This window comes from Vitis riparia, chromosome 3, assembly GCF_004353265.1.
Source record: "Vitis riparia cultivar Riparia Gloire de Montpellier isolate 1030 chromosome 3, EGFV_Vit.rip_1.0, whole genome shotgun sequence".
Lineage (NCBI taxonomy): Eukaryota > Viridiplantae > Streptophyta > Magnoliopsida > Vitales > Vitaceae > Vitis > Vitis riparia.
Genome location: NC_048433.1, coordinates 8486458 through 8497251, shown reverse-complemented (window position 1 = coordinate 8497251; position 10794 = coordinate 8486458). Strand labels below are relative to the sequence as shown.

General features: G+C 30.5%; 1 protein-coding gene and 1 pseudogene across 1 annotated transcript; one reads left to right on the top strand and one right to left on the bottom strand.

Annotated features, from left to right (window-relative positions):
* Positions 1–217: 217 nt before the first annotated feature.
* Positions 218–3763, bottom strand: LOC117910919 (annotated as a pseudogene).
* A 3061-nt stretch (positions 3764–6824) lies between these two features.
* LOC117911428 (basic form of pathogenesis-related protein 1-like) lies at positions 6825–7513 on the top strand. Its single transcript, XM_034825799.1, has one exon. The coding sequence runs from the start codon at positions 6864–6866 to the stop codon at positions 7344–7346; it is 483 nt and encodes a 160-aa protein (XP_034681690.1). The 5' UTR covers positions 6825–6863; the 3' UTR covers positions 7347–7513.
* The last annotated feature ends 3281 nt before the right edge of the window (positions 7514–10794 follow it).

Here is a 10794-nt window from a genome sequence, read left to right as displayed (position 1 = left end):
AATTTAAAGCACAATTCATTAAATTCTGATCAGCTAACCAATCATCGCCAACCATGCAAAACTAGTGTAGACTAAATTTCATATCCCAAAAGATTGCTCAAAATGATTTTTTTTTTTTTATATATATGTTACATAGAGAACTGGAATCATATATAATGGATCACAATTGCAAATATAGAACAAACTCAGAAGCATAGAGGCGGTGCTTCCAACCCAATTAGTGTGTGTGCAAAAGGGATGCGGATGGAGTAGAGGTTGAACTAGGAGATTCAAAGAGCTTTGATGATGAGGTTGTGCTATTTGAGAAGTTGGAAAACTGGGTGTGGCTGCTCTCAGAAATGGTGGCGCCACCCGATATAGTTTGGAGCACTGGAGGAGAATAATACATTGGCACAGGCATTTTTGAAGGAAGTCTTGGTAGTGAAGCTTCCAAATTAAGGACATTAATTGCTTGCCTTGTGGAAGGTCGAAGATCACAATCTGGGTGAGCACACCAAAGCCCAACAATCATCAATCGTTCCATTTGTTCTTCATCAAAATCGTCGGATACTCTTGGATCAGCGGCATCAAAAAGCTTTCCTACTCCATAGAGGTCCCAGACTCATTCCACCAATCTGATCGGCTTCTCTTTAGCTTTTTGTTCCACAGGTCTTCTCCCAAAACTATAGACATCAGTTTCCTTGCTGGCCTTGCCTGTCGTGAGACATTCAGGAGCCATGTACCCCATGGTTCCAGCTAAAACTGTGGTTGGTGACCCTTTCCCATGATCAACGAGCCTGGCTAGTCCAAAATCTCCAAGCTTGGCGTTGAAATCTGAGTCCAACATCACATTACTCGAGTTGATATCCCTATGTACCACATACTGTTCCCATTCTTCATGTAGGTAGAGCAACGAAGAGGCCAAGCCAAGAGCAGTTTTATACCTCATTGCCCATGTTAGCAGGGGTTTTTTCTTCCAAAGGACAGGAGCTTAAGTTGCCATTTGGCATGAGCTCATAAACCAATAGGAGCTCTCTTTTTTTATGGCACCAGCCCACGAACTGCACCAAGTTCCGATGCCTCAATCGACTGATGATCTTCACTTCAGATGCATACTCCTTTATCCCTTGTTTGGACTCCCTTGATACTCTCTTAACTGCAACATAAGAGTTCAGTTCCCTCAAGAAACCTCTATAGACCCCACCGAACCCTCCCTCCAAGATTCCCGCCGCAAAGTTACTAGTTGCAAGAGCCGATTCGTCAAAGGAAAACTTCCTAGGTCCAGTACCCTTCTCGAAGTCTTCGTCCATGGCTAGGTCAGAGTCAATACCATCTTCTTCTCCCCCACTATCCCTCTTCTTCCGCAAGTGATGCCAAACCAATCCCAACCCACATACTACAACAACTACACAAACACTCAATCCCACCACAAATCCTGTTTTCATTCCATCTCCTGGTTCTAAAAGATTGGGAGGTTGCAAAGTTGAACTGAAATTCCATGAGTAAATGTTGTTAATCTGGAATGCTTTTCCTGTTCCGCCTGAGAAGCCAATAGTAACAAATTCTGGCAAGTATTCCCTCATATCAACTTTGTAGTAGAGGCTTTGGGAGGTAGTTTGATCGTCCGTAACCCCGGTAACTACAACAACACTCTGTGTTTGTTTTTTTTACTTAATTCTATAATCGTAAATATAACCTTAATGATTAACAGTGTTAAATATTATGTGGTTTGTTTTTATAGTATTTTATTTCTATTAAGTATTAAAAAATATAAAAAAAATCAATATATTATTTTTTTTATTTTAAAAAAATTAAATATTTTGTTGTTTTCTATTCAGTAAAAAATTTATAATAAATCATAAAAAAAAATCTAAATTTTAAAAATAAATTGTTTTTAGCAAAAACTCAAAAATATAAACACACCTTAATATTTTGGTTTTTTCTATTCAGTAAAAAATTTATAATAAGTCATAAAAAAGTAGAAAAATAAATAACCTAAATTCTAAAAATAAATTATTTTTAGCAAAAAGCTCAAAAAACAAACACCTCCTCAGATTTTGTGAACTAGAAGAATAACCGATGGAAACATGATTTAGCTTTCCTTCCTCTAATTGCTGGACCAGTTCACTGTTTAGACAGATACCATGGAGTTAATATCAATACCAACATGATCACTCACCGGATCCCTTTTTCCCGTGTTCGAAAATGTATCAAACTCCACTGCAACAAAACGAATTGCAGTTGTATTTTTCCCTTTTTCACCGGATCCTTTGATCAATTATAAAAATTCGTTTTCAAAAAATACAAGTCCCTGAACTGCTTACATGCAAACAAGCTGAACATGCTCCTGGTTCTATCTTTAGATATTTGGTTTGAGTAGAGATCTCTTCCTCTTGAGTTTCTATAACGTAAACTTATATTTGGAATTAATCCAAGTTTATGTTAGATATAAAGCATATATATATATATTTCATTTTTTTAGTACAAAATGAAATATACACCATAGATAGAATTTTGTTGTTTCTAGTCATAAGGTTAATTTCGACTTTTCAATGTTGAAAGTTTGTGATTGCTTTTCCTATGGTACTGATGCCTGTACTTTTTTATTGGGTTATTTCTTTAAAAGGTTCTAAGAGAACTCAAATTTTGAAATTTAACCACCCATTTCTTTTTTATAAAAATATTCTCATTATTTTCTTACAAAAATAACATTTCTTTTAAAATCTACATGTAAATACTTGAAATGACAAAAAACATTTATGTCAAAATTTGGTTATTTTTCAGAAAAAACATATAAAATATTAGATTTGCAATTTGGGGATTATTCATCTATTTTAATCAAATATTTATTTCTTATTTACACTGCTCCAATTCACACCCATTTACCTCATTCAAAATCTTCTCTTCAGGGATGAATTTTTTTTTTTTAAAAAAAAGTGCATCAATTTAAAAAATAATATTTTTGAAATTATTTCAAATTTGGAACACTTTTTATAACAGAAGTTATTTTTTGAAGAAATAATTTCAATTTAAATATGAAAATTATTTTTTCAAAAATAACTTTAGACCATGATTTAAAAAAAAAAATTGAAAATAAGTTTTTTTTAAAGTGTTGCTCTAGTTTTTTGAAATCCTCTCCACCCATGCGTTCAATGATATAAACTCCTATATTTTTTTCAAAATCCTCTTTATCAACGCATTCAATTATATAAACCATATATAATTAGGGTTGATAATGAGGTGAACTTTTTAGGTATCTGTCCTGCCTTTTATAGGAAGACTTTGAAATAAACATAAACAATGTTATGACTAAGTTTGAGAAGTTTAAAAAACCCAAAATAGGTTGAAAGCGGATTTAGCCACAACTTCATCAACTTTTTTTTTTTTTTTCATTTTTTTCATTTTTTAAAGATAAATAAAATATTTATTTTTATATTAAAAAAAATCATAAATATTTGTAATATTTTTTATTTATAAATTATATTTATTTTTAATTTATTATAAATTAAAAAAATTTAAAAGAATTAGATGAGTGAATAAGACTAATATGAGAATTTCTTGTAACCATCGTATCATGTTTAAATATTTTTGAGTGATGATAAGAATAGATATAGATAAAGATTGAGATGGATGAGCTGTCTTGAGGCCTTATCTTTGTCGCGAGGGTGACATAATGTCGCCATCGGACGATTACGTAAACAGATGACGATAGGCTGAGGACATGATTGAGAAATAACGTGCTGGAGAGAGACAAGTATCCGTATGGAAGAGCGTGGAGAGCCATTCCTTTGTGTCCATGCCAGATTCCAATCCTATTGTCGTTTGCTACGTCTGTTAAAAACATCAAAAGAGGGCATCACATCTTGCATAAAGTGACTTATAATTTACCAAGAATTTTCTTCATATTCTTTCTTTCTTTCCATTCGGTCATCACGCTACGTTTGGTTTTCTAGGGTAAATATCTGAATTGTCTGCCATGCATCTATATTCATGTGAAGTTTGATATATAAAAAAAAATTAAAAGAAAAAAGAGTGAAGAAAAATAAAAGATATGTTTAAATTTAATAAATTGTTTTTATATATTTTTTGCAACCCATTTTACAAATTTCCCTTTGATAATTTAGCGGGCATAAATAGGAGAAATATTTGATGGGGGCAAGAAGTCGAGAGATTGTTGTATTTAGTTTAATAAAAAAAAACAAAACTTGGTTTTCCTCGGTATATAAATGAAAGGATCCATTTTTCTTTGCTTATTATTTTTTACGAGCCCAACATAATGGTAGAGTTAAGGTCATGTTTGGATGTATTTTGACGATTGAACAAGTAATATAAATATATATAATATGTAACTTAATTACATTAATATTTAAGATATCATTCTTCAGGTGCATGCCCTAATTTAGAAGTAATCATGAGTTAATTTATTCTAATGAAACTCATTTTACAATTGATATTTAGGATTTTTCTACCTTAATGAATCAAAGCAAACATATATGCTTGAAATTAATAACAATATTTAGTGATTTATGTTCAAACTTATATGATTGAATTATTGGACCTTAGGAGTAACCTTTTGAAAAGTACTCATCTTGCAAGCTGAAATGACATGTTGTAGAATTGTGACTTGTGCCTACTCTGAGCCAATATGGCTCCTGTCCGGGTCAATTGAAAATCTATTTTTAAATCTATAATACTTTTTGAAGCATAAGAAAAATATTTTTTGAAAATACATGTTAGTTTAAGTATTGAATTTAAAATAAATACAAATTTAAGAATTTATAATAAAATTGTTATCTCTTAAAAAAACAATTTCAATAAAAATTTTAAAATTTAAAATAGTTTGTTTAAAAGAAAATTCTTAAAATTTAGCTCTTAAACTAAAGTTTTCTTTGAAAAATTAATTTTCTTTTTTTCTCATTTCCACCCTAATAGATTTGAAAATTTATATTATATTGAAGTTGTATTTTCACTGCAAAATGATTATTTTTTATTTCTATAAATAGGCAAAAATTTAAATGTTAAAATTTTCAAAAGTAATATTTTATTTGATACCTTCCTATAGCAATAAATTTAGAATTTTTTTTTTGAATTATGATATTTTAGAAAGCACTTTTTAATAATATTGTTTCTTTTCTCTTTAAATCCCATCAAAGATGATAGTCTAGTAGCTGTGAATTTATCCTTGATCAGGGTTCTGATTTTGGAGCTTCATGCCCCAATGAAATAAATAAGAAATATAATTTTGACACTAAGAACAACAATCGGCAAGCTATATATATTTTGAAATTATTGAGAAGAATCCGATATTATCAACTGGCGTAAGATTTGTCTCAACTTTCCTTCTTAAATGAAACAAAGAAAAGTATATTAAGAATATGTTTTATAGTGTTATTATTTGAAGTATTTTTAGTAAAAATATTTTTAAGAGAATCACCTATCATGTGTTTTTTCGGAGAACATCATAAGAGATTTTTCAAAACACTATAAATGACTTTTTAGATTTTAAAATGTGTTTTTTAAATTTTATTAAACATTTAATTTTTTTTCTCAAAAATATCTTTTAGACTCATTGAGATTCAATTCTATGTCACTTCGAGTACTTTTTAAAAGCCTTGTCAAATAAGTTTTAAATCAAATATAGTTCTTTAGCATCTATCATTATTATTATATTGATGAATTATTAAATTAGTTAAAGTCATTTGTAGATATTTATAGATTATTAGTACGTTTAACAGTAATTTTAGAAAGTATTTCTAATATTTCTAATATTTTAATTTATTTTTCAAGTATTAAAAAAACTCAAAATATTTTCTAAAATCATTATTAAATATAATAATAGGATACATTAAATTTCGAAAAAACTGTCAAATAATCATTTATTGAAAATTTTAAGTGAGGGCTTTCTCACCAACAAAACAAATATGAAAAGATATAAATTTTTTATTATTACACATATCCTGATCAAACTGGTTTGGCGGCTTTGGATCTACAACAGTCTTTTACCAGAGGGAATAAGGGATAAGTAGGGATATTTTATTATTTTTTCATTCATCCTTGTATGATAAAAAATAATTTAAATGACAATAAAAGTGAAATAAAAAATAATTCCTATAATAATGAAATTCTACTTATAAGTGAAATTTGAATTAATCTTTTAAAGGAGGTTATAGGACATGATATATAATATCTTAAAATTACTATTTTATCCCTATATTTTCATTAAATTTTTGTGATTAATTTTTATTTATTAAGTAAACATTAATTTTTTAATCTTATTATTTAGTAAAAAAAAACTTTTAAATGATGCCCTTTTAAAATAAAAAAATAAATTTAAATTATATATAAGGATATTATTATTAATTTATTTATTTATTATTTTCATTCATATTTCAATTATTACCGAATATTTAAATATAAATAAAGAATCATTTTAACCTTTCATTCTTATTCATTCAAATATAAGAATTAAAATCATCAAATTTATTTCTATTTAAGAAAACATAGGAATAAAAATAAAATATTCATTTCATTATTTATTCTTATCCATTATGATACACGGTGTAAAGGATATCATACATAGTCTAAAAGGAATTTGACACAAATATTGTTGATTCATTTATCCTTTTAGAAGAAAAGTTGTGTGTTGATAAAACTGGTATGGCCCGCATGAGTTACAACCAGAAGAAATTTCAAATATTGCTCTCCGTGGAAGCCATTTCATCAGTAGTGTCCTTTTACGTGTGAAAACTTGTCCAAGGGGGCGTTTGGTGGAAATGTTTGTGTACGATGCTTTTGATATTCCAAGTTCTTTGCCCTATAAGTACCCTTCAAGCCAAGCTTCAGTTCTCATCAATAGCCTCACTTCTCATCAAAGAAACCAAAAAATGGGGTTGTGTAGGAGTCCATTAGCACTCCTTTGTTTCATGGGGTTAGCCCTAGCTCACATCTGCTGTGCCCAGAACTCTCCACAAGACTACCTCAATGCTCACAACACTGCGCGCGCACAAGTTGGTGTTGGGCCTATGTCATGGGACAACACTGTGGCTGCCTACGCCCAGAATTATGCTAACCAGAGGATTGGCGATTGCAATCTAGTGCATTCAGGTGGGCCTTACGGTGAGAACCTTGCCTGGGGCAGCCCTTCATTGACAGGCACCGATGCGGTAAACATGTGGGTGGGGGAGAAGTCTAATTATGACTACAACTCCAACTCATGTGTTGGTGGGCAATGCGGGCACTATACTCAAGTTGTTTGGCGCAACTCAGTGCGCCTTGGGTGCGCTAGGGTTCAATGCAACAAAGGAGGGTGGTTCGTCACATGCAACTACGATCCACGGGGCAACTATATCGGACAACGTCCTTATTAAACATCATGGAACTACTTCTAACCAAGTATGGGTACTGTTAGAGCATGGTGATGTATAATAAACTGATCAGTGTTATTGGTCAGAACAATATGGTGTGTTGCTTTATTTTCCTTTTGTCAAGAGACATCCTTGATTTCCAAGTCTAATAAATGGATACCTTTTTCAAAGCGTGTCCTTTTCTTCGTCTTAATCCTTTCTAGGTTATCAGCCTATATACTATAAGATATCTTATTATCGATCATGGGCATAAATTGGAACCATAAATCACATAGGACACATAGATCCGCCGCCGTGGCAAAGGAAGAGCGACATGCTATAACCAATCAGCAGTTGCCACAACACCATTAAAGGGCCCACCATGCTACCATGCAAAAAATGTGATGAGACCACCACTATACTCATGCCAAGATATAAGCCGGCCCTAAAATAGGAGGGCAACCATTATTAAAGTATACAACCCAAAGGACAGACAAAGAACATCAACATAATGGACCAACCACAAATTAACCAAGAAATAGTCACACCATAAAAAACCATGTCATAGTCCCTATAGAAACAATTGAAACCGTAAATAAGAGCATAACAAGGCCATTTAAGGCACAATATAATTGATACCATCACTGAACTTATCGACATTAACCCATATTTAATTCACAATGGTCTATATTAGATAAAAATAATATGTTATTGATTCATGGTTAGTCATGAAGATTCGAATTCGATCACCTTTTAATAGTTGCAATTTCACTAACTTGACACAATCATCAAATATGTTTAACTTTTTTTAGGATATCTTATGCCTTGTTATTTTTGCTTCTAAATTATGGATTAATCTACTACTTGAAATAATATTGTATAAACATTTTCTAAACTTCCCTTCAAAAATCCTATAATAAAATTTTCTATTTCTTTGATTTCAAATTCCTTCTAATAGTTACTTTCTTTCGGTCATTATTCACTAGATTCCATAAAACGTGGAATCTAAAAAAGACTTGTATATGAATGCACCAATTGCAAGAATTCTTACCTATGAATATCAAGAGTTATAGTTTGATTAAATTATAATTTGTAGCTATGGTTTCATTAAGAAAATTATAAATTTCTTGCATGATCTTCTAATCCTAATACCATGTGTTGAAACCATACACTTCGGCATTGATAATTATTTTACTAAATGGAAAAAAATAATAATAAAAAACAAACAAAAACAAAAATTAAATTTGATAGAATCTTAGAATGCATTTAATAGTGATTTTGGAAAGTGTTTAGTCTTTTTAATATTTGAAAATTTTTATTGTTTAAGTATAAGAAAAACTGAAAATACTTCTCATAATTACGGTCAAATGCACTTTTATTCACTTAAAAAATTAATAAATGGTTTCACTTATCCCTCTCATATATAAGCACTTAAGAAAAGACGAGAATGATGGCTGTAATTCATGCCAAATTTATGGTAAAACTAGGTGGTGTTTCTTTCTATGTGGAGTGTGAATCGGACCAAATTTAAATCTTAATAGAAATAGAGAAATGATCCAAAAGGACTTGAGAGAAGAATGCACTGACTACATGCACATGATCGGTGCGTGATGGCCAGGAAAACGATAGACAGAAGATGAAGAAAATTCTTGATAATTGTAACCCACTTTCTGCAACATGTGGTGGCATGGCCCCTTTCTTTGATGATGTTCCCCCGGCATTGACCCAAGAGTCAAGAGAATGAGTCTTCCCGCTACAATACAAATGCCGGCCCTGCCCTTCATATCTCTCTCCTGCACGTTATTTCTCAATCATGAAGACTTCCATGCATGTGAACTGAAGTCATCAATTCTACCTTCTTAAACTTTCTACCGGACAAGTAATCACAAAACTTTCAGCAAAGCGGGGAAGTTGGAATTAACTTTCTCATTTGGAGACTCAGAATTCTACCTTCTAATTTTCTTTGGGTTCTACTTATATTTTAAATGTGGAGGAGGAAGAAATGATAAATCAAAATCTAAAGACAAAATCAGGATGTTTAGTATATGTTTGATAGTGATTTTGAGAATAGCTTTTAGCTTAAAAAGTTATTTTGATAAAAATAAAAAATAAAAAAAGGTGTATTGCAAAACTTGAGAAATACTTTTAAAAATCTGAAAAATCACTTATAGTATTTTTATTTTTTTATTTTTTTTATGGATGATTCTCTTAAAAAATACTTAAAAAAAAAAGTTAAAGACCCTTTGAATGAAAATATTGTTAAACACATTCTTAATTAAAAAAAGGAATAAAAATATATTTTTAGAAATGGATCCCTTCAATTGAACTAATATGAACTTCCAATTCAATATTTTGTTAGCATCAAGAGCTCGAATTTTTCATTATTTTTCATCCTTGATTAGCTTGGGAATTGGGTGAGGATTCTTGTAGATAAAAAATATATATATACATATTTATAAAATTTAGTTTCACATATGAAAACCAACCTAATAAGATAATTTATTTTTTCCTTTTTTGTTCAGTATCTTTGAATGGGATTGAAACTCTAAGAGCTAAAATAGACAAGAAATTTCTCTTAGGATACATATTTAAGAAAATAAAAAATATTTCGAGTTATACGTATGACATACTTGTTTCCTAGCTAATTTAAATATTTACAAAATAAACATATCCTAAGGCTAGTTAGTTTGGGTGATTTAAGGCTTATTTTGTCCATTTCAATCAAATAAAGAGCAAAAAAAAAAAAAAAAAATTCAAAATGGAAATTTGATTCTTGTAAATCTTATTGGGACAGTGGCATCTTGTCCAATCTGAATGGGTCGCTTAGCTTTTTGACAATTCCACTTCTACAGTCATTCAATGACAGATAAGGCCTACTCATTCCATGATACTTTTCTACAAGATGTACCTATAAATTAATGGGCACCGCATCCTTGTAAAGAAAGTAACAAATATAAAAAGCAAAGTAAAAGAAATAAAGAAAGTAAAGTGAGAGAAATCTTTTTGACCTTTTCTGTTTTTATTTTTCTTTCTCTGTTTATTCTGAATATATATAGCAAACCTAATTAACAAATTCTCTAACAATAATAGAAGAAAACCAATGAGCATATAACATGTGTACATCTTGTAATCATATGAAACTATCTCTTAATATTCCCCCTCAATCTTAAGGTAAAAATATTTTGCAATTTGAGTTTGTTTCTTAGATTTACAGATTGAGTGCTTAAGACAGCTTTTGTCAAGAAATCTACTACTTGATCAATGGAAGGCACATGTTGGACTAAAACCTTTTTGCAAAACCTTTTCCCACAAAATATAAATCCAATTCAATGTGTTTTGTCAAAGTATGTAATATTGAATTAGTAGCCAACATAAGAGTGCTAAGATTATCACACTAAATAATTGGTGGTGTAGGCAAAGTGATTTTAACTTTTGAGAGAAGAGATTGTAACCCAGTGATTTACGCAACCAA